Source organism: Nomascus leucogenys, chromosome 1a (genome assembly GCF_006542625.1).
Source record: "Nomascus leucogenys isolate Asia chromosome 1a, Asia_NLE_v1, whole genome shotgun sequence".
Classification (NCBI taxonomy): domain Eukaryota; kingdom Metazoa; phylum Chordata; class Mammalia; order Primates; family Hylobatidae; genus Nomascus; species Nomascus leucogenys.
In genome coordinates, this window is record NC_044381.1 from 34052950 (window position 1) to 34078649 (window position 25700).

The following is a 25700-nucleotide window of genomic DNA, read 5'->3' on the forward strand; positions in this document are numbered from 1 at the left end:
AATCCAGGGAGAATGCTATAACAATATGATACAAGTTATTATTATTACTTAAAAAATAGATCATATAAATTAATAAAAATGGGACCAAAGACAGACATGAAGTGTTTACAGAAAAATTACAAATGGCCAGTTAATGCATAAAATATTATTGATCTTCACTAGCAATCAGAGTTGTCCACTAAGATGAGATGCTATTTCCAACTTATAAAATTGGCTATTAAAAAATTCAATTAGGTGGACATCCCACTACACCAGTTTTGGTCATCTAAATTGGTTCTACTTTGAGGTAACATAATTAAAGAATATGTTTCAAGAATACTAAAAAAAGGAATACAGTTTTTGATCAAGAATTACACATTTAGAAATCAATGTGACAGAAACTTGTAGACAAACATTTATTACAGCCATTTCCAACAGAAATTTATAATATCAATAACCTAAAAATCTTAATATCTAACAAGACAATGTTTAATTGAAGTATAAGTGTTCAAGAAATTAATATTGCAGTCATTAAGAATTACCTTTTGAACTTAAACAATCCAACAAGCAAAAGGCAAATAATTCCATTAAAAATAGGTCAAAGGACATGAACAGACACTTCTCAAAAGAAGACATACAGGCGACCAATAAACATGAAAAAATGCTCAACATCACTAATCACCAGAGAAATGCAAATCAAAACCATAAGAAAATACCATCTCACAAGAGTCAAAATGGCTATTATTAAAAAGTCAAAATAACAGATGCTGGTGGGACTGCAAAGAAGAGGGAATGCTACACAGGTGGGAATGTAAATTAGCTCAGCCACTGTGGAAAGCAGTTTGGAGATTTCTCAAAGAACTTAAAACAGAACTACCATTCAACCCAGCAATCTCATTACTGGGTATATACCCAAAGGAAAATCAATCATTCTACCAAAAAAACACATGCACCTATTGCAGCACTATTCACAATAGCAAAGACATGGAATCAATCTAGGTGCCCATCAATGGTAAATAAGATAAAGAACATGTGGTATACATATACACCAAGGAATACTACACAACCATAAAAAAGAATGAAATAATGCCCTCTGCAGCAACATGGATGCAGTTGGAGGCCAATATCGTAACTGAGGAACAGAAAACCAAATACCTCATGCTCTCATTAGTGTTAGGGAAACATTAGATACACATGGACATAAAGATGGGAACAATAGACACTGGGCACCACTAGAGTGGGGAGAGAGGAAGAAAGGCAAGCGCTGAAAAACTACCTATTAGGTACTATGCTCACTACCTGGGTGGCAGGATCAGCAATAAACCCATCTACCTACACATGTACCCCCTGAAACTAAAATAAAAGCTGAAGTTTAAAAATAGTAATTGTGGCCAGGTGCAGTGGCTCAAGCCTGTAATCCCAGCACTTTGGGAGGCCGAAGCGGGAGGATCACGAGGTCAGGAGATCGAGACCATCCTGGCTAACATGGTGAAACCCCGTCTCTACTAAAAATACAAAAAAATTAGCCGGGTGCGGTGGCAGGCGCCTGTAGCCCCAGCTATTCGGGAGGCTGAGGCAGGAGAATGGCGTGAACCCAGGAGGCGGAGCTTGCAGTGAGCCGAGATTGTGCCACTGCACTCCAGCCTGGGCAACAGAGCGAGACTCCATCTCAAAAAAAAAAAAAAAAAAAAATAGTAATTGTAAAAAAGAATTACCTTTAAAAAAATATATTGTGTGACAAGAAAAGCTAACAAAGTTAGGCAAAAAGCACATATATAATTTCTGGGAATTCTGTACTTTTTTTTTTTTTTTGAGACAGAGTCTCGCTCTGTCGCCTAGACAGAGCAGTGGCACGGTCTTGGCTCACTGCAAGCTCCACCTCCTGGGTTCACGCCATTCTCCTGCCTTAGCCTCTTGAGTAGCTGGGACTACAGGCGCCCGCTACCACGCCCAGCTAATTTTTTTGTATTTTTTAGTAGAGACGGGGTTTCACCGTGTTAGCCAGGATGGTCTCGATCTCCTGACCATGTGATCTGCCCGCCTCAGCCTCCCAAAGTGCCGGGATTACAGGCGTGAACCACTGCGCCTGGCCTGGATTCTGTACTATTTTTAAATGTATTATGTATTCCACAAAGCTAACTGTAAATGTTTTAAATAATTTGATAATATAAAATAAAACAAAGCAAGAAAATAAAGTATATTTATAGCCCATTTAGAAAAAAATGAATACACGTAAAATAAATCCTGGAATAAAATGTCAACAAATTTTTCACATTACCTGTCTTCATGGTTTCCTAGTTCCCTATTTAAGATTTTCCATATTTCTCTATTTTTCTTCAATGATCAAGACTTACTTTTATCATTTATCTACTTTTAAAAAATGATCAGATTTACTTTATGAAGCATACATATGGCATGCTACCACAGGTCAAGCACTGGTAAAAACAACTTCTAGTAAAATATTTTATAACCTAGTTGACTTTACTATACATTCAGTATCGGCAGAATGTTACACCAACTTTTATTAAAATTATATTTTTATTTTAGGAAGCCTCCCTATTACATATATTCCTCCAGTTTTTCATGGATGACATTCCTTTCTTCTCTTTCCCTAAAATTTACACAACACCTAGTATGATGTCTATATGAGTCAATATGTTACTTTGTAATTATACAATACTCAATTAGCCAAGGAAACTACTATGAGCTCTAAGATATCAGTGCTAAATCTATGAACTTTCCAATCCCACTTTCATTCCTCAACAAATGCTTACTTTCTAAAGTAGTGTTGTGTTCACAAAGGTGCCAATATCGCCCCCTAGGGGTGGCTGTCCCTGTGGAGGCATTTTTGGTTGTCACATTGACAGACGGACATTACTGTCATTTACCAGATAGATTCCAAGGACGCCTGAAGTACTGCAAAGGAAAGGACAGTTCCATACAACAAAAACAAGTATCACACAACTTCTGAATGTCTCTCTGGCTATTCATGTAGGAATTTTGACAAGACTTTCCAAAATACTACAAATCAGTCTGATCTGTTATACCTTATCCTAATATTGGTTTTTATTCTAGCATCTACTAGACATCTACATTTTTGTTTCATGTACTCCTGGTATGAAATTGCTTTTAATTTTTTTTTTTTTTTTTTTTTTGGAGACGGGGTCTAGCTCTGTCGCCAGGTTGGAGTGCAGTGGCGCAATCTAGGCTCACTGCTATCTCCGCCTCCTGGGTTCATGCAATTCTCCTGCCTCAGCCTCCCGAGTAGCTGGGATTACAAGCACACACCACCACGCCCAGCAAATTTTTGTATTTTTAGTAGAGACAGGGTTTCACCATGTTGGCCAGGATGGTCTCGATCTCCTGACCTCGTGATCCACCCACCTCGGCCTCCCAAAGTGCTGGGATTACAAGCATGAGCCACTGCGCCGGAACTGCTTTTAATTTTTTTAATCCAAACATTTATCATAAGCAGACATAAACATCTGATGACTGTATTTTCTTCTATGGTAATCATACCTAAACATTTGCATTCTGAAATATTTATTGTACTATAAATTACTTTTATTTCTCCTTTACATTGCAATCATGCATTAAATTCATTTCTTTAATCATGTGTTTATGTAGGTTAATTTATCCATGAATTTCTTCTAAGGATAGTAAGGAAACTGAATATTAAAAAGAAGCATTAATTCTGATAGGGCTGAGAATCTTAACATTTATTCAACAGTTTTTATCCAGTAAGCATTAGTCTACAACTTTAAGTGTCCTAACTTAAATATCATAACCATGTGAAGCACATGGCTTGATGCTTAGAGCTAAGGCTATGAAGCCAAAAATGTCTGAATTCAAATCCTGGGCCCACCAACCATGTGACTATGGGCCAGCACCATCACCATGTTCAATGGTGTACAATGGTGATTATAATACTACCTACCTAACAAAGTTGTTATGAAGATTAAATAAGATAATCTACCTTTGGCATTTCTATCTGACCATGGTACATTCTCAATAAACATTAGCTATTTTGCTATTGCTAGTACCATTTCTCAGGCATAAGTATCTGCCAACAGTCACTAATAAGTGGAAGAACCGCAATTCCTCCCAAATGATGTATTTTAACCACTACACACTCAAGTTAATTCAGTGGTATATTGCCATCTGCCACTTGGTGATACTGAGCAGAGGACTTAATGTCTCTGAAATTCATCCTCACGAGCATATACCTAGGAGTGAGTGTGAGAAGGGAGAAGTAGACCTGCTGTTGGTCATTCTCAGTTTCCATGGGTCTCTCCTGTAAGCCTCTAATTATGCTAATGGACAAATTATGGGATTTGGACAATTTTAACAACATGCGATTTCTGACTTATGTACTGATGTTGGATTCTAAGTCTAACCTAAAGTCTGCTTCCTCTATATTGCCACCCTTGTTGGGAGGAAGAACTCTCCCCTATACCTTTTCTTTAGCTAGAAGAATGTGATGATGTTGCCAGCTATTTTAAGTAGTTTAGAAAGATGGAGCAGTGTACGACTCTGGAACTGCATCCATCAAGCATTTATTGTGCACCTACTGTGTGTCAGGAACTATGCTGAATACAGCAAGTAGAAAATAATAACAAGGTTGTGATGGTTAATTTTATGTGTCAACTTGACTGGGCCCCATGGTGCCCAGACTAAACATCATCTCTGGATTTATCTGTGAAGGAATTTCTAGATGAGATTAATATTTGCATCAGTGGATCAAGTAAAGCAGACTGCCCTCCCAGTGTGAGTGGGCACTATTCAATCCACTGAGGAACTGAATAGAATTCTTCTCTCCTTCTGCTTGACCGCTTAAGCTGGGGCATCGATCTTCTCCTGGTGCCCAGGCCTTCAGTCTCAGATAGGGACTTACACCACTGGCTTTCCTGGGCTAGTATACAGATGACAGACTGTAGGACTTCTCAGCCTCCATAATCAAATGAGCTAATTCCTTATTGCTCGCTCGCTCTCACATTCATGTGTATGTGTATGTGTATGTGTGTGTTTGTGTTTGTGTGTGTGTTTCTGTTTCTCTGGAGAACTGTGACTAACAAAGGGTCTAATAAAACGGCATAGCACCTAGCAAGAGCAGACATTGATAAATACAGGACTAAAGACACATAGTTCAGAGAATGCCAGAACAAAGACGAAGAAAGAAAACAGGAAAAAAAGTCATAGACTGTACTCTATACAAAGTTTTCAGGGAAAGATGCAGTATTAATCATTTTTCTGTATACCACATTAACAAAAGTGGCTTTGTTTATATATGTGGCAAGATAATAGCTCTTATTAGCAGACTGAAAAAAAACAATTTGAATTTTTATTTAAAATCCTGTTATCTGTTAAAATGTATTTAAATAATGTCCCAGAAAGCTTCTATTTAGCACTAAAAGCATGCTGAATCATAAGCAAGTTTTTAAAATGAATTGGAAGATATTGCTAAAGCATCCAGCAGAGAAGGGTTTAATGGGCAAGTCGGGTCATTATTTTTAAGCTGGCAATAACCTAAGTCTACCTTATATAGATTTATAATCTTATAAAGGAAGGCAGATTGGTCAAAGGAAGGTTCACTCGGTAGCAAGATCAAACTATACTGTAAGCCCTGAGGCAGTTTGCTCCTACAAGGCAAGGAACCAGCCTTTAAACATCTTTACATCCTCAGCATCTAGTCTCATACCCAGCACAAGTAAGCACTGGATAAATGTCTAATGGTGTCAACTCCCAACATATTTTCCTTCCCTGCTTTGCCACAAGGTAAAAATGCAAGCAATTCAGACAGATCATGGAAGGATTTTCTAGCTGTTCAAGTACATTTTTTAAAACATCAAAAAGGCTATTTCTTTATAATCTTAGAGTTTCAGGGAAATACTTTTCTCAAAAAATGAAGAAAAGCAGGGCTGGGCATAGTAGCTCATACCCGTAATCCCAGCACTTTCGGACGCCGAGTTGGGAAGATTGCTTGAGCCCAGGAGTTCAAGACCAGTCTGGGCAACCTAGAGGTCTCAGCTCTACAAAAAAATTTTTTTAAATCAGCCAGGTGTGGTGATGCACACCTGTTGTCCCAGCTACTCAGGAGGCTGGCGTGGGAAGATCATTTGAGCCCAGGAGGTCAAGGCTACAGTGAGCTATGATTGTGTCACTGCACTCCAGCCTAGGCAACAGAGTGAGACCCCGTCTCAAACAAAAAAAAAAGACAGATAAATATAAGGTGAAAATCTGAAATTTCTTTGTGTCTAAAATATAAACAAAATGAAAATGAAACTAAGATACACAATTATTTTTGTCAATTGAGAATACATAGTGTTAAAAAGAAAAACAAAAAAATGAAATTAGGATAACTTCTTTAAAATATAGAGTTCTTTGGAATCTATTGCTCCGGGAAAGGAACAATCTCTAAGATAAATACTATTAAATGATTTAATATTTAAAAGGGGAATTAAACAAATTTATATACACACAAAATATTTCTAGAAGGAAATGCAAGAAGTAACAGATGTTGCCTCTGAGAAGAGTTGACAGTCTGGAGTGGAAGCTTTTTTTGCTACATATCTTCTTATATTGTTCAAGTTGTTTACTATGGGCATACATTACTTTTTTAAAAAATAAATCAAAGTAGCCAGGCATGGTGGCTCACACCTATAATCCCAGCACTTTGGGAGGCCAAGGCAGGTGGATCACGAGGTCAAAAGTTCGAGACCATCCTGGCCAACATGGTGAAACCCTGTCTCTACTAAAAACACAAAAATTAGCTGGGTGTGGTGGCGTGAACCTGTAGTCCCAGCTACTAGGGAGGCTGAGGCAGGAGAATCGTTTGAACCCGGGAGGCGAAGGTTGCAGTGTGCCATGATTGCACTACTGCACTCCAGCCTGGCAACACAGCAAGGCTCCATCTCAAAAAAATTATAATAAATAAATAAAAACAAATAAATAAAGCAGCAGGTTCTCTTGAGAGTTTATGAGTTAATGAATATCAAATGCTCAGCATAGTAAGCAATATATATATATTCCAATATTGTATTGTACAGAGTATATATATATATATATATGCATACACATATGTCTTTACAAATCAACATAAGGGAAAAAGAAAATACCCCAAAAACTAGGCACAGAATATGAAATATTAATTCACAAGAAAAATTATAACAAATACACGGCACATTTTCAATTTCTCTAGTAATCAAATGCAAATAAAAATTGTTTTTGTCTTTCAGATTTATAAATTTAAAAGGACCAACAAAATCCACTACCAAAAGGTTGAGGGGAAACAGGACATCTGATATGAGGCCACTGGTGATAATGTTAATCTGCACATGAGCATCCACTGGCCCAACAATTCCACCTCAAGGAATTTAACCTAAGGAAACACAGCAGCTGAAGAGGAGAACAGCCCCGGTCTTCCCCACACAGGGTGACTAAATCTTCAACAACAAAACCCACCATCTTTCTTTTAACGAACCAGATAACAGACTTGAGGACAACCACAGCCACTAAAATGTGAGAGGGAAATCTCAGAAAGGAGAGAGTTCCAGGGGAGTCCCAGGTTCCGTGTATGAACTCAGAGCACGTTTCTGGCCGACCCCTAAACCACACATGGGGCAGACTCCAAGTAGCCCCAGTGAGGCTAAAAGAAATGAATTGATACTTGTGTTGCTGCCCACCACAAGTAAGGCAGAATCTGCAGTTTGAGTTCAGCCAACTGTTTCAAAAATAATAATCTTCAAAGGAACATAACAAAACTCACGCACTCTAAAACATATCATTCACAATGTATAGGATAAATTCAAAGTGAATTTCTAATGTGAAGAAACAGGAAAATATGGTCCATTCTCACATGAGAAAACAATCAACAGAGGCAATACCTGAGGATGTCCTAGATATGGACATTAGCAGACATATTTTAAAGCGGCAATAACATCTATGCTCAAGGAAAATATGCTTACAGTGAATGAAAAGAGGAAATCCCAGCAGGTAAATAGAAACTGTAAATTCTAAACATAAAAAATCTACAATTAAAAACTCACTGGATGGGAAGAATGGAGGTGACAGAAGAAAGGATTAGTGAACCTGAAGACAGATCAATAAAAATTATCTAATGTAAAGAATAGGAAAAAAATTGGGAAAAAATGAACAGAGTATCAGGGACCTTGAGACAGTATCAAAAGGTCTAACACATCATGGAAGTCCCAGACTACAAGAAATAATAAGCAGAAAAAAAATTTTAAGAAATAGTGACAAAATATTTCTCAAACTGAGTAACAAATAGATTTCAGAAGCTCTGCCAACCCCAAGCATGATAAGTTCAAGGAAAACCATACCATAGTACTTAATAGTCAAACACAGTAAGGAGAAAATCTTGAAAGCAGTCAGAGAAAAATGACACATTAGGTTCAGGGGGAAAACAGTTCAAATTATCACCAACTTCTCATTTCATTCTGGCTAAAGTCACCTTCCATGCTATGCAGAGCTCTATGGAAAGGCGCTCTTGGCAAAGGAATGTCTCCAGCCAACAGGCAGCAGGGATCTGAAGCCAGCCAAAAGCTACCTAAGAAAGCTTGATAGAAGGTGGCTGATATGAAAATGCCCAAGAGAAACCCTCCTATTATTCTATGTAACCGAATGTAAAGCCCCTTTCGACCATGAAGAAACTGGCTGGACAACAGTATACCTACATACCCCTCCTCCTTTACCTAAACTCTCCACTTCTTTTAATTAAAATAAACCACCTGATGGTTTACAGTTTTCAAAGATGTTTCATATGCAAGCTTTCTTTCCAATTTTGATTCTCATTACAGTATCATAAGTAAGGGTAGGAAACGTGCCTTCACTTTTCAGATAGAATACTGATGCCAAGAAAATTACCTGAGATCATACGGAAATTTGCCTGAGGTCACAGGGTTACCAGAAATACTAACTCTCCTATGCTTTCGTCCCTGATTTCTGTACCCTTTCTTCCCCTCAAACCCAAATGGTGGGTACGTTTAGAATAAAATTGTGAGTGGAAAAAAAATTCTAATTCCTTTTTTGCCTCATATCAAATCAACCATCAGAGACCATCTTGTAAGAAACATTCTGAAGTCTGATTACCATTTAACCACAGAAAATAAAAAGAAAGAATTAAATGTAACATATTTCCCTTGTTTTACTTTTTTAGACAACAGAATCACAACTAAAAGAGCATCTGAAAAGCAAAAATATTTACACTCTTAGTTTGAGGTTCCACTTGCTATTCAAGCTCTAACCTTGACTTACCCCGAGTCTCCAAGTCAGTCAAGTTCTGTGGCCTGAAGAGATGAGACAGCAACAAATAAGAATGGAAGGGAAAGAGACAGACTAGAAGGAGAAGAAAAGGAAAAAGATGCCAACATTTAAAATAAGAGACTCTAGTTCAACCTGTACCTTCTTTCCTTTCAGTGACAATTATACCTTACATTTAAATAGAAATTTGACATTTTTTCAAAGAATTGTCACATCTATTATTGTCAATCTGTCCTCTCAATTCCATGCAAGCAGCATGGAAGATACAAATAACAGGGCATCATCTGACAAAAAAGAACTGAAGGGCTGTGACCCCAATTTCTTTATGGGGTTCAAGGTGTTTTAGGTTTTTTAATTTGAAGAATTTAGAAGTATAAAATACAAAGAATATAAAACTTTTCAAAATAGGTTGGGTTTCCTCACCTGAAATTGGCATGCACATTTCAAACCATCTCCATCTTCTTTACAGACTCCTCCATATTTACATGATGACTCATCACAAACTCTTACATCAGACTCCCTCACATTTAATTCTGCAAAAGAAAAAAATTGTTTGACATATATATTTGGCTTTCTATTACTAGTGTGTGTGTGTGTGTGTGTGTGTGTGTGTATGAAAAAGTCCTTAAACTGTATTGAGCCCCCCCATTCAGAAATGTAATAAGACATAAATATACAAAAAGAAATTCTATAAGACACAAAATGCTCAGTATTCCCCAAACAGAATCCTGCATAATAATGAGCCTAAAAGTAACTCAAAATAGAACTCAAAATTTCAGGACTTAACATAATTTCCAAAGGTAAATCTGTGGAATTTTTCTCTTTTGCCTTCTAAGGCCTTAAGATAACAATCTTACTATTTCTTATTTAACATTTTAGGTTATTTTTCTAGTAAGTTACCTTTAAGGCTAATGAGAATTAACAGTAATACTAATTAAATGAGATACAAATTATCTTAATTCTTTTGTTTGCATAATAAATTTTGGGTGATCATTATTCATTCTAGACAAACTATTTTAACTAAGAAAGAACAGTGAATCTGAATTTCATACAACAAACATATATGGAGCATTTGTGTACACAGATTAAAGAGATTCAAAATCTTACTAGACTTAAAACTTTTAACGGACTGAATTAAGTTCACTGTACCAAAGCAAGCAGAGCCAATCAACGATACCAGAATTTCATGGTCATATTGCTCCTGCTCCAACATTAAGCATCAAATTAAGCTTCGAGGTTAGTGCTTGAAGCTGCCAATCAGTGAAAGTGGCTGAAAATCACTACAATGCAATTTTCATATCCTTTGTATGGGGAATGAGAGCTTACAAAAACAAATGCACTTAGGCAAACAATAAACAAATGACTGTTTAAAAAAAAAAAAAAAAACCATCCCAGTGTAGTGGTGAATACATGAGTCTGGGAGCAGAGAGAGTCCTAGATTAACTCCTGATTCTGCTGCTCAAAAGCTGAGACTCTGGGAAAAGAGCAAGGACTCCTGTATCTCTAGATCATGATGAGGTCCCGGCAAAGAGATCTAAGGGAGCATTTCTCCAGTTATCCCCATTCCTGGTTGTTTTCTATTTCTAGATTTCAAAGCAGGACTCAGTAAACTAAGTCAAGGGAATTCTATGTCCAGTGACAACTGTCCTAGTGACATTTCATTACCTCTCTCTACCCCATTTGTTCCCACTGCTCTGCAGTGGTGTCTTGGGTCTCCTACTCCCAGCTGACCCTCCGAGGAGCTGGCAATCAAGTACCTGAATCCCTAAGGAGTTGACAGTCAACAGTACTTACTTGAGTAGTCACTGTCAACTAAGTACTGCACAAGGGCAAGATCACATCTAGGTGGGTTACAAAAAAATTATCTTTCTGAAATGATTTCTGGGTTACAAAAAAAAAATTTCCTTAAATGACCTCAGGTGCACAGAATTGGATTAAAGCTCAAGCATTCACAAAAAAAAAAGACATGAGTGGAAATTTAAAGCAAGAGAAAGCTAACACAAGCATTTTGTTATTCTTACTGTTTCACAAACTATTCCAGGTAGAGAAGGCCATCTTTTCATTCCTCATCACCCTGGCTGTGGAAGCTTTATGTCCTTGGTTCTCCTTACCTCCCCATTTTTGCTGTCTCTTCCCTTTCCTGCTTGACCATTTGCTTTAGCTCTTGAGGCTCAATCCTAGGTATAGGGATTTTCCCCCTATCTACCCACACTTCTGCTAGGAACTTGGACAAGGTCTGGTTCCAATTACTATCGAATACACAACTTCAGACAAAAGGAAGATAACAAAATATTAATAAAGAACTGCCCTGTAAAAGATGGTAAGAATGTACAATATCTGCTCAACTAAGAGCTTAATCAAGTTTAGAGGCTACAGAAGTAAGAACTGCACAATTTGACTAATGAAATACAGTGCATTTGTCTTTTCTCCTTTCTTTGTAGGCTTAAAGTTCACACTGGATTCTATTACAATCAGACATAAAAAACAAGAATAAGTAAAGTTTTTATTTTGTCTGTGAGGCAAGATAATGCTCTGAGTTATGATTTGCTACTTTGAGACTCTTGAATTGTAGTGTTTTACCTGTTGTACTTTACAGGTACAGCGGATTGCAAGCTAGAACCTAAACCATCCCTGCCACCAAGAGTTACGTTTGGTAACCCCAAGGAATGTTTGTATGAGGGACTACAGAAAACTTTAGGGGAATAATCATCCCTGCTATTGTGAGGCAGAAAAGCTTGGTCCCATTGGCTAGGCGTGGTGGCTCACGCCTGTAATCCCAGCACTCTGGGAGGCTGAGCCAGGTGGATCACCTGATGTCAGGAGTTCGAGACCAGCTTGGCCAACATAATGAAACCTCGTCTCTACTAAAAATACAAAAATTAGCCTGGGCATGGTGGCACATGCCTGTAGTCCCAGCTACTTGGGAGGCTGAGGTGGGAGGATCGCTTGAACCCAGGAGGAGGAGGCTGCAGTGAGGAGATTGTGCCACTGCACTCTAGCCTGAGTGAAAGAGCAAGACTCTGTCTCAAAAAAAAGAACTTGGCATAAACACAGCCTTGAACAAGAGAAGTGATCCCGAGCATAGTCCCTTCTAAAAACTTAGTTTGCTCCTCCAGCCCAGCCCCAAGAACTCATAACAGAGACAGAGGAGCAACAACAAAGAAACTAAAGAATGATTTTCACTAAAAACGAAGTGACAAGCTCTGCTTTGATGCTCACACAAGACATAATACATGGGGAGAAAGGAGCTGGGACACAACAACAGCCCCTGAATATCAGCAATGTATCTAGCAGGACAGCATAAGACCAAGGAGATGGTAGTGTCAGGCAAAGAGGTAGACCTCTGATATCTGACAGGAGGTACCAATGTGCAACTGCAGAGGCAGCAAACAGCACAGGAAGAAAAAGACAGGTGTCATGGAGCAGTGGAATGCATTAGTGAGCAAACATCAAACACAATTTGGTGACTCCCAGAATAAATCTTGGAGGGAGGCATTTATGAGGGTGCTAGAGGTCCTATATCATTAATAGGTAAGGGTAAAAGTCATGAAATTCTGATTACTCTGGTTATTAGTCATATTTTATTTTATGCATATCTTGCTATCAAATCCATGCTAGTTTCATGTGTGTTCATGCATAAATGTGATTAGTTTATCATCAGAAAGCAATTACTAAGCATCTACTAGGTACTTAATACTATGCTAAGAATTTTGGACACACAGGAAAAAAATGTAACAGGGAATGATCTTGCTAATATATGCAACAATTAGTGATGAATTCAATACAGTCTACAAGGGGCTAAATGTGTCATACAGTCTATGACTGCTGTAGGAGTTCAAGAGATAGGGGACAAAACTGGATTTGAAGCATAGGGTGCAGTGTCAGAAAAACAAGACTTGTATTGACCTTAAAAAATTAATAAGGCTTTTTTATCATAATAAAGCTAATATAGGATCATCATAAAGAATTTGGGGGCCAGGCGCGGTGGCTCACGCCTGTAATCCCAACACTTTGGGAGGCCAAGGCGGGCGGATCACAAGGTCAGGAGATCGAGACCATCCTGGCTAACACAGTGAAACCCTGTCTATACTAACACACACAAAAAAATTAGCCGGGCGTGGTGGCGGGTGCCTGTAGTCCCAGCTACGCGGGAGGCTGAGGCAGGAGAATGGCATGAACCCGGGAGGCGGAGCTTGCAGTGAGCCGAGATCATGCCACTGCACTCCAACCTGGGCGACAGAGCGAGACTCCGTCTCAAAAAAAAAAAAAAAGAATTTGGAAAAGATATTTTAAATATAGAATGTTCCAATTGCCCACAACATATGAGTAATATTAAAAGACAGAAAGGAGAATGTTTTTATCTAGGAAAACAATGTAAGTGAAAGTAGAGAAAAAGTAATTTCACAGTACACACAAACAATATTAATATCAGTGGTTCCAAAACCACGTTCCTCAGGAACACTGGTGTCCTGGAATAGGGTGTACCTTCATTAAAATCAAATATGAAGTTTTCTCATTTGCAAAGGAAAAAAAATCAACAAAAAAACTGTTCTTATTTTTAAGGGGTTTTTTTAGTTTATGTTTCTTAAACCTTCAATATCTGAGATTATTTCAGATTTGTTGCTGGCTATCAACTAACATCAGATGATTTCAGATAATTTGCTGGCTAGCAGCAAAAGTATGTTCAACAAATAGGTAAGGAATACTAATACAAATATTCCAACAATGTTTCATGAGAACACAGGTCAGGTCATGAATGTCACAAGCTCATGAATGGACATTTTAAATTGTTTCGTAGTTGTGGCAGTCACTGCTAATTGCCTACCTTGGATCTATTCTCCCCTTCTTACTTAGTAAGAGAACTCCAATTTTGTTCAGGGAAACAAGGTACCCAACTAAATAACCTACATTTCTCGGCCTCCCTCGCTCTGTGTTCATATGTAGGCACTGTCCTTTCCTCCTTCATTCTTCCTCTTTTTTTTTCCTTGACTGGAGAGCAAACCTGTTGCCTAAAGTTGCAGCAGCCAAAAGATGATAGAGCAGAAAGACCAGGAGCAAGACAGTAAGATGGAAGAATCATGAAATCACCATACCGCCTGTGGATTTCCTCTTTCCAGACTTACCATTATAGAAAATAATGTATATAAATGAACACATTTTTTAAAAAGCCCTTATCATGGCCGGACGCGGTGGCTCACGCTTGTAATCCCAGCACTTTGGCAGGCCGAGGCGGGTGGATCACGAGGTCAGGAGATCGAGACCACAGTGAAACCACGCCTCTACTAAAAATACAAAAAAATTAGCTGGGCGTGGTGGCGGGCGCCTGTAGTCCCAGCTACTTGGAGAGGCTGAGGCAGGAGAATGGCGTGAACCCGGGAGGCGGAGCTTGCAGTGAGCCGAGATTGCGCCACTGCACTCCAGCCTACAGAGCGAGACTCCGTCTCAAAAAAAAAAAAAAAATCCCTTATATAAGCCACCACTGGTCACACCACTGATACATGCAAACATAATTCCAATAGAATGATTCTGTGTAAATTTAATAAGATAAATATTTCTAAGCAATGGTCTTAAAAACATTTTGTGTTACATCAGAGACCACATGATAAAACTAATTTATCAAGAGAATCAGGACTTGCTGGTTCTCTGACTCCTTACGATTTTTTTTTTTTTTTTTTTTTGAGACAAGGTCTCACTGTTTCCCAGGCTGGACTGCAGTGGTGTGAACACGGCTCACTGCAACCTCTGCCTCCTGGGCTCAAGCGATTATCCCACCTCAGCCTCCCAAATAGCTGGGCCTCAGCCTTCTGAGTAGCTGGGGGACACAGGTGTAGACCACCATGTCGAGCTAATTTTTGTATTTGTTGTAGAGATGGGGTTCACCATGTTGCCCAGGCTGATCTTGAATTCTTGGGCTCAAGCCATCTGCCCACCTCAGCCTCCCAAAGTGCTAGGATTACAGGCATGAGCCACCACACCCAGCTGATTTCTAACATATTTGAGAACAGAATCACTGCCTTAGCTTAAACCCAATACAGAAGGAATCTATTTTGGGATCATCTTCTGAATGTTCTTTGTTTTCAAGTATTCTGTACAGTACCAGGCATCAAGAGGACATTCTACTACCTGTCAATGATTATGATGATTACGCACCTGCCTTCCTGAAACCAAAATGGAAATTCAGTAAAATGGATGAGCCATTACTAAGGCCCTCAAAAATCAATTCTCCAAATAGAAATATTTTACACAAAGAAGTACTCACAAGAGTTGCTCAGAACAAAATATTTTGCTCTTGTTGCAAATCTGCCCCACAATTCTCAAAATGTAAAACTTGTCTCGAGAATTTCATTAACATTTCAAAGCTCAGAAACAATACACACTAGTGGGAGAAACTGCTTTCTATGAACCTGAGCTGCCCAAATTCCCAACTTCTGGCAGCAACAACTAGGTTCAGGCTCTGATTCAAAATGAGATCCAGCAGCCTTCCAGAATGATACCACTTTTCTACCACCCTTCCATTAAAAAGAAGGTAGTTCTGGGGATCTTATGAGTTAGCTAACACTCACGGAGAGCCAAAAGGAAATAAACTTCCTTAGACGTTACAACAGAATTCAGGGTTTCTTAATCTGGGCACTATTGACATTTGGAACCAGATAATTCTTTGTTGTAGGGAATATCCTGTACACTGGAGGTTGTTTAGCAACAGTCCTGGCCTCTGCCCACTAGATGCCAGTAGGACTACACCAGCTCTGACAAACAAAATTGTCTCCAGATATAAGCAACCACATCCTGGGGTGGGGGGAGGGGGCAAAACTGTCCCCAGTTGAAAACTACAGTAAAGAGAAAGCAAAGACTTTACATCTAATTCTCTGACACAATCACTACAAGGAAAATTAGTCAAATAATCAGCAATCTCAAAAGATCTCAACATACTGCCACAGCTATTCTCCATTTCAAGAGGGACCTAAATATATTGATTCCAAGTTTATGTTAAATCCCCCTCCTTTAATAGTACCTTAACCTCCAGCAGGCCTCACTTCCTCCTTCTTCCTATAGCAACTCTTCTTCTTCAAGGTCAAAGCAACCTCAGATCCAGTGGCTTTTTTCTTAAGTCCTCCAATCCTTTTCTTGACCCTTCTAGAGCAGTTGACACTTCTGGCCTCCCCTTGTAACCAAATAGTCTTCATTATCCCCCCAATTTTCTGAGCTCTTTTCATTTACCCACTCCTTTTTCCTTCTTTTATTGCCCAGTCCATGTCAATAACACTCTTAGAACTTATCTCCAACTTAACTCTCCAGATTAACCAAAGTGTGGCATTCTCTATAAAACCTACAGAACAATGCCTATGGCACAATGAATTCTCAAGGCTACTAGGCCCTCTCCAGAACATCGATGAGCACTTTAGCTCCAACCAAGGTAGCTGTTCTTGTGCTTCATCAGTCAGTTACCCAGCCTATGTAGTTGTTACTACAATTATGTGATTTCAACATTTCATATGAGTGAAAATAAATTACTTCTATGAAAACTAAATTCAAAGACTTGAATAAGGTGAGCTACTTTTTAAAAAAACCTACAGTTGCATTTAGAATTCTGCATCCACAAGTCTTTAGCTTCCTTTTTAAAGGGATTAAAACTGGAATTTGTAATCAATGCATTATACAAGTGGTTTGTTCAAGAAAGAGGAGGCCAGGCGCTGTGGCTCATGCCTGTAATCCCAGCACTTTGGGAGGCCAAGGCGGGTAGATCACGAGGTCAAGAGTTCAAGACCAGCCTGGCCAACGTGATGAAACCCTGTCTCTACTAAAAATACAAAAATTAGCTGGGCGTGGTGGCACGAGCCTGTAATCCCAGCTACTCGGGAGGCTAAGGCAGGAGAATTGCTTGAATTGCGACCCAGGAGGCGGAGGTAGCAGTGAGTAAGATCGTGCCACTGCACTCCAGCCTGGGCTACAGAGTGAGACTCAGTCTCAAAAAAAAAAAGAAAGAAAGAAAGAAACTATTTTCAAAGAAAAATTATAGGCCCTCTTTCAAAATATTTAATAAATATGTATATGTTAAAATAAAATGTTACATGCGCTTATGAATCATTTTTGTGACTCCCTACTTTAAATAACTTTCTCAATTAACCAAATAACTACCAGATTCTTATGGGACCAAGACAAAAGGATCCCTACTGTATAGTAAATGTTCTGCCTTCAACCATCCCATGTGTCATCTCATTTTGTTCATTCTCTGGCAGTATTCACATTCACACCCACCACTTAGAGTCTTCAAACCTGGTTTTCCCAACCATATTAAAGCCATGTCATCTGTTTTTGCTAGTGCTATTTCCAGAGCATTGCTGGGGAAAGTCCTATAAATTAATGTTCCCTAAGGCCTTATTAACATGTGGAAAACTTTAGTTCATCTCTACTGGATTCTGTATTGACTCCCACAGAATATGTTCAAACTTTTCACCTTGTCTTTGAAAAAATTTTTTCATGAGTTTATACTGACTGTCTAGATGTTAGTAGTATTTGGAGAAATCTGCCCTTTTTCAGAAAAGCAAACCAATCCAATCTGACAGGACCCTGCTGGATGGTTTCACTCCCAGAACAAGCCCAGTTTGTTCTTGAACCTGTACCCAACTGCCTACAAAACAATTCCGTGATCTCTATACTGAAAATAGCAGAAACATTTAAAATATTTAAACATTTGAAATATTGCACACTAGGAAATGGTGTGGTACAACTATGGAATATTATAAAGCTATTTAAAGATGTACATTATATAATATGGAAATAAGCTTATGAATGTTAAAGTGAAAATGCAGACCACAAAACTATATACACAGACTATGATTTTATATGAAAAACCTGCCAGGCACTGTGATGCAGGCCTGTAGTCCCAGCTACTTTGGAGGCTGAAGCAGAAAGACCAGGAGTTGAAGATCAGCTGGGACAATATAGTGAAACTCATTTCAAACACACACACACACACACACATACACACATACACACACACACACACACACACACACACACTATACATATAAGATAATCCAGCCAGAAATAAACAAAACCGGTAACAGTAACCTGTTACAGCAGTTGAACAATGAGTGATTTCTCCCCTTTTCAAGTTTCTATATTGGTTATTATTTAATGGGGGAAAAAAAAAAACCTCAATGTGATTTCAAAGACAACCCCAGAGACAGTTTGCTACACCACAGACAAAGCATAAGTTTAGACATCAGGAAGGGCCAAGTTCACGTGGTAGTTCTCCTTTTAGAATAATACTTTCCCTTGATATTGTAATGATTAGATAATATATTCAAAAGCAATCGTGCCTAGAACAAGTAGTTATACAACAAATATTCACTTTTTTTCTTCTCCCAGATATGACTTCAACTCCCAACCAATTTGAGGGGCACCTCTAATGACACAAATCACTGAAAATGCATTTCAGGGTATAAAATCAAGCAACAGATTTAGCAAATGTTGACTTCAAGTCCCAGGAAATCAGAAGAATTAGAAATTAAATCCTCTTCAATTCATTTACTAATCATATTAGTTATCTTCTAGTATAAAGATATGAGGAAGAAAAAGAAACTTTACCTAATGTTACATGATACAAAACCAAAAGCAGTTTACATTAATATTAAAAAGCATCAACTGCAGAGATGGCTAAAACTTCTCTAAGCTATACTTAACGAAAGAAATTTCACATATGCCACACAATCATTTGACTCCAATATTTTTCATTCCATTTTGCATACTACTGCCAACTACCCTTTGTTAAACCACATTGCTCCTGTCAATCCTCCACCCCCACTCCTGCAATCTTCCCCCGCTGCCTACTTTAATTCTAAATGCCTGTATCAGGACTCTCCAGGCAAGGTGACAGGGAGAACAACTACTGCAAGATCAGATGGAAGAAAAGGCCTGGGTACAGAGTTGAGTGCTTAAGGCTCCCAGGGTCTTGCCAGGCCTCACCAATCCTAGCCAAAGATCTCAGAGCTGTGACACTGTCTTCCTCACGGATGTTTCTGATCTCTGGGGTTCTGACACTAGCTTGGCAAGCCATAAACTAATCTGTTATGGTGCAGTTATTAAAATTAATGATGAAAAATCTCTACATTTCCTGACATGACACATTTAAAGGCAGGCTTTTTAAAATGTATGTAACACAAACTTTTTTTAATGCCTATTTTAAAAATCTGGAAGGTACACTCACCAAAATAGGAACCACAGTTATCTCTCGGTAGAATTTAGGCCTTCTTCATTATTCTGTATTTTTCTGAATTGAGTTTTACAACAAACTTGTATTACTTTTAAAATCAGATAAAGCAATTACATGCTACAGTATATAACAACCTTGAAAATTATGCAGGCAGGGTGCAGTGCCTCACGCCTGTAATCCCAACACTTTGGGAGGCCAAGGCAGGAGGATTGCTTGAGCCCAGGAGTTTGAGATCAGTCTGGGCAACATGGTGAAACCCCCATGCAAAAATTTGCCAGGCGTGGTGGCACATGCCTGTAGTCTCAGCTACTGGGGGGCTGAGATAGGAGAATCATGAGCCGGAGGTCAAGGCTGCCGTGAGCCGTGATTGCACCACCACGCTCCAGCCTGGGAACAGAGATCTTGTCTCCAAAAAAAAAGAAAAAGGAAAAGAAAATATTATGTTAAAAGAATTAAGTCAGGCACAAAAGGCTACACATTATATTATTCCATTTATATGAAACATCCAAAATAAATAAATCCACAGAGAAAGTCTCTATGTGGTTACCAGGGGATGGGGGTGAGGAGTAGTGGGACTGACTGTTAACAGGTAGAAACTTTCTGGGGTGATAGAAATGTTCCATAATTAGATGGTAGATAGTGATGATCACTGCACAATATAGTAAATGTACGAAAACCACTGAAATGTATACTTTCACATACTGAATTTTACATTATGAAAATTATCTCAATAAAAAATAGAAATAATTTTTAAATCATTTAAATCATGCTACTTAAATTTTGGAAAAATTGAAATAAAAAAATTTAAAACAGGCATTATAATATGCTTTTTAAGAGGCACACCCTGGTATCAGACCACCTTGTCCAGCATCCCGGCTCTACCACTTATCACAGCTGTGTGAGCTTAGTAATTTACCACCTGTGCCTCCATTTCTTCATCTACAAAATGAGGACAACAACAGTACCTATCTCAAAATTCTGATGGAGGATTAAAGATATAGAAAGCACTTAGAGTAAAATAATAATACACATAATAAGTACTCTATTAAGTGTAAGCTACTATTGTTTTTTATTAGCACCAGTTCTGGAGAAGGTATAGAAAAATGAGCACTCAAACCAACTGTGGAAGTACATAGTGGCACAACCTCTCATGTGTCCATATGCATTGCCATTTTAATTGTCTTTATCCTTTTACCCAACATTTCCAGGAAACTATAACAGACATAAAAGAAAAACATACAAAAACCTATGTCCAAGATTGTTAACATCAGCATTTTCTGTAAAACCAAAGTAGAAAACAATCTAAGTGTCTATCTTTTGGGAATTAAATTATTGACATAACACTACACAGACTTTGGCAGAAACATATGTAGTGATATGAAAAGACAACTAAGACCTATTGTGAAAAAAAAACCACATTGTAAAACTATACATACAGTTATAATCCCATTATTTTGAAACATATACCTGTTTACATATGTAAGATTTTACAGGTATATTCAATACATTTCCTTCGTTAAACTATTTTTTAAATCAATAATTAATCTAAACACAAGAACAATGTCCTCTGGTTCTATTTCTAACCACTATCCCTCAGTGTCTGCAACACTAAGTAGAATAGGAGGTAGCCAGAACCCGGGGAAATCACCCACGAAGATGAAAATCTACACAGCAACTTGCATACTGGTACTGAAAAACCTGGTATTAATGATTTTAAAAGATAATTTTTTAAAGACTTCACAAAATTCTGGTGCATTAGAAAGAGTTCCAGACTTGGGGTTCCAATTATTTGATTAAGTAAAAGTAACTATATGATCTTGGCCAAGTGCTAAATCTGAGAACCCCAGTTTCCTAGAATTAAAAAAAAAAAAAATGAGTATAATAATCCCTTAGAGGATTCCAACGGTTATGAGAGATCCTTATAAAAGAACACTGCAAACTATGAAGAAAACTAACTGTTACTCTGGCTGAAACCACCAAAAACAAACTTAAAAAGACACTACCATAACCAGAAACCCTGACAGATTTTGTTGTAAAACGCTGAATAATTTTTTTAAACTAGGTCTAAATAAATGGGAATTAGGATGTTCTTATGGTATAACCTTGAAGTAAACAATGGTAAACACAAGTGTACCACCTAGAAAACACCTCAAACCACTTTAGAGACAGAAAAAGGCTGGGCACAGTGGCTTAAGCCTGCAATCCCAGCACTTTGGGAAACCAAGGCAGGCGGATCACCTGAGGCCAGGGATTCGAGACCAGCCTAGCAAACATGGTGAAACCCCGTCTCTACTAAAAATACAAAAGAAAATTAGCCAGGTGTGGTGGTGGGCACCTGTAATTCCAGCTACTCAGGTGGCTGAGGCACAAGAATTGCTTGAACCCAGGAGGCAGAGGTTACAGTGAGCCAAGATAGTGACACTACTCCAACCTGGGTGACAAAAAATACTAATATATAAAAATTAAAAATTTTTTAAAAAATAAAATAAAGAGAAAGAAGAAAAAAGCTATAGAAAATGAACACAGGACACGAAAAGATTGAGCTGACTTGTGAACAATAAAGAATCCAAATATATCAACTGGGCTATAAACAACAGAATTCATACAGCAACATCAGCAGTTTAGTTTCATGTGCAAAACAATGTTAAATGAAAGCTGACAAGGCAAAAATAAACTGAACTTAAAAATCCCTAGCCAGGCACAGTGGTTCATGCCTGTACTTTGAGAGGCTGAGGCGGGAGTATCACTTGAGCCCAGGAGTTTGAGACCAGCCTGGGCAACATAGGGAGACTCCATAACTACAAAAGATAATTTTTAAAAATTAGCTGGATATGGTGGCACATGCCTGTGGTCTCTCAGCTACTCAGGAGGCTGAGGTAGGAGGATCAATTGAGCCTGGAAGGTCAAGGCTGCAGTGAGCCATCATGCCACTGCACGCGCCAGCTTTGACAACATAGAGAGACACTGTCTCAAAAAAATAAAAATAAAACATCCCAAAAGGAGATCTGACCTCTGAACAACAGTGGTTCCAGCATAAACAGAAAATGCAAAGCAAAACAACGTGAATATTTTTTTAAAAGTTCAGGCTGGATGCTGTGGCTCACACCTGTAATCCCAGCACTTTGGGAGCCCGAGGCGGGCCAATTACCTGAGGTCAGGGGTTCAAGACCAGCCTGGCCAACATGGTAAAACCCCATCTCTACTAAAAATACAAAATTAGCTGGGCATGGTGGCGCGCGCCGGTAATCCCAGCTACTCAGGAGGCTGAGGCAGTAGAATCACTTGAACCTGGGATGCAGAGTTTGCAGTAAGCCGTGATCACGTCATTGCACTCCAGTCTGGGCAAAAAGAGCAAAACTCAAGTTCGAAAATTTTCTGATGAAAAATGAAATAATTTAGCATAAACATTGAGATTAAAGAAGAGAATGGCAATTATCCCAGATTTCCTCTTCATATTTTTCCATATTCCTCAAATTTTCTACACAGATTATATACTGCTTTTATAACAAAGAAAAAAAGGTGTGGGTTTTTTCCCTTTTTTAATCCAAGGAAAAGACAGACTCAGAATATTTGCAAAAAAAAAGAGAGAAATTGAGCTGTGGTTGAAAATATAATAACCTGCCAAAGTTTTGAAAGGTACAAGAATATGTTAAGAACTTTAGAACCTTAAATGACTTCTGAAAAACTGACAAGGCTGCTGAGCCATGGAAAATACATGATACTTTTTAAAAAATAAATGAATTTGAATAGTAGCAAAGGAATTACAATAAATTAAGTTACCTAATAAACTAAAAGCATATACGGAGAGAATTTTCAGATTTAAGTATAGAATTTCCAAGTACATGAGAAGTATGCCAAGCCCCTAAATGCTCAAGAAGCTAATAATAGAATAATATGAATAAAGAAAATAGTTAAGTTAAAACAATGTTTCTAACAATGTAAAAAATGAAAGGGGATAAATGGATTGAAGTTACCTCCCAATCCAGCTTAAAAGAAATTGAGAATTTAAATTCCATTAAAGAAACCACGTATATAGGGAAAATGAAGGATAACAAATAGGATCTTAAATGAAGATGGTTGGTTATAACAAAGAAGACAATAATAAAGGTTGGTGAGGATGTGGAAAATGGAATGTTCACACATAGCTGATGAAAATGTAAAATGCTGCAACCACTTACAGCAGTTTGGCAAATCTTCAAATGTTAAACACAGAGTTTTACATGGACAGCAGTTTGGCAAATCTTCAAAATGTTAAACATGGAGTTACCACATGACCCAGGAATTCCACTCCTAGGTGGAATACATACACCCAAGAGATATGAAACCATGTATTTACACAAAAACTTGTACATGAATATCCATGGTGGCATTATTCGTAATAGTCAAAAAGTGAAAACAAAAAAAGTCTATCAACAGATGAATAGATACTGAATGGATAAACAAAATGTGGTATTATCGAGACAATGAAATATTATTCAGTCAAAAAAAAGGAATGAAATTCTGATACATCCTACAACATGGATTAACCTTAAAAACATCATGCTAAGTGAAGGACGCCAATTATAAAAGGTCATATTATATGATTCCATTTATATGAAATGTCCAGAATAGACAAATCTACAGCAAAAGATAGTAAATCATGGCCAGGGTTGGTGGCTCACGCCTGTAATCCCAACATTTTAGGAGGCTGAGGCAGGCAGATCACTTGAGGTCAGGAGTTTGAGACCAGCCTGGCCAACACAGTGAAACTCCATCTCTACTAAAAATACAAAATTATCCAGGCGCAGTGACAGGCACCTGCATCTCATGCTGAGGTATAAGAATCTCTTGAACCGGGGAGGCCGAGGTTGCAGTGAGCCAAGATCACACCATTGCACTCCAGCTTGGGCAACAGAGAGACTCCATCTCAAAAAAAAAAGAAAAAAAAAAGTAAAGTTCCTTTTGGAGGAGATGAAAATGTTCCACAACCTTGTGACTATAGTCAAAAACAATGGATTGTGCAATTTAGAAAAAAGATGATGATGGAGGGTAGCACAGATATCAATTACTTAATTTAATGTAAATGAGTTGAATGCCACTGAAAGCAGAATGATCTATTACTCTATTGGGAGACAAAATCCCAACACCTAAAAACTAAAATATAAACACAAATCCAGAAAAGGTCGGGTCCTATGATAACTTCAAGAGATACTTGAAATCTACTCTATACAAAGGTAAAAAGTACAACAAATTATGATACAAAATAATGTTCATGTATGTGTCCTACATAGAATAACAAAAATATAAGAAAAACTGAAAAACTGTGAAAAACAAACCTATCATTATAAGCGGAAGTTTTACTATTTAATTAAGAGGAGATGACAAAACAAAAAATTTAAAGTATGGAACTAATATAAAACACAAATTAACCCTCTCCCCTTGGTAGGGGCCAACTTAACAGAGCCAAGTTCAGGGAAAAAAAAAAAAAGACAGATAGATAGACAGACAGACAATAGAGAGAGAAAGAGGAGATATAGAAAGAGAGACTTAAAGCAAATGTGGTAAAATCGGGGAATCTGGGTACACTATTACATTTTTCTAAGTTTGAAATTATATGAAAATAAAGTAAACAAGTAAAACTAATAGTTAATGTAACATGGTGACTGAGAAGTCAAGGAAATAACTCTTCTGGACAGAAGAATCTTTCACAAAATTTGTTTTCATACTAGAATACAAAGATACACCTTGTTTGTTTGTTTGTTTGTTTGTTTTTTGAGACGCTGTTTCTCTCTTGTTGCCCAGGCTGGAGTGCAACAGTGTGATCTTGGCTCACTGCAACCTCCACCTCCAAGGTTCAAGCGATTCTCCTGCCTCAGCCTCCTGAGCAGCTGGGATTACAGCCATGCACCACCATGCCCAGCTAATTTTTGTATTTTTAGTAGAGACGGGTTTTCGTCATGTTGGCCAGGCTGGTCTCCAACTCCTAACCTCAGGTGATCCACCCGCCTCGGGCTCCCAAAGTGCTGGGATAACAGGCATGAGCCACCACACCTGGACACACCTAGTTTTAATATGAAAACCCAGAGATTCCATATGACACATTCTTAGACCATAATGCAAAATCATGAAAAAACCCCATCTGTAACATATATAAACTCATGTGTTTCACAACAATGAGAGAAATTTTATGATAAATGACAATGGAGTTAAAGAAACATAATGATCTATATCCACCTAAAGAATTTAG

At 38.1% G+C, this 25700-nt stretch overlaps 1 protein-coding gene across 2 annotated transcripts in view; it reads right to left on the reverse strand.

Annotated features, from left to right (window-relative positions):
• TMEFF1 (transmembrane protein with EGF like and two follistatin like domains 1) overlaps positions 1–25700 on the reverse strand; it is a 113869-nt gene that overhangs the window by 78258 nt on the left and 9911 nt on the right. For both annotated transcript variants that reach the window (XR_004033458.1, XM_030828536.1), the window contains exon 2: positions 9682–9791. Coding sequence is in view for 1 of the 2 variants with exons in the window: in XM_030828536.1 (XP_030684396.1) it covers positions 9682–9791 (110 nt within the window). In the remaining variant the exon portion in view is untranslated. The remainder of the gene's footprint in view (positions 1–9681; positions 9792–25700) is intronic.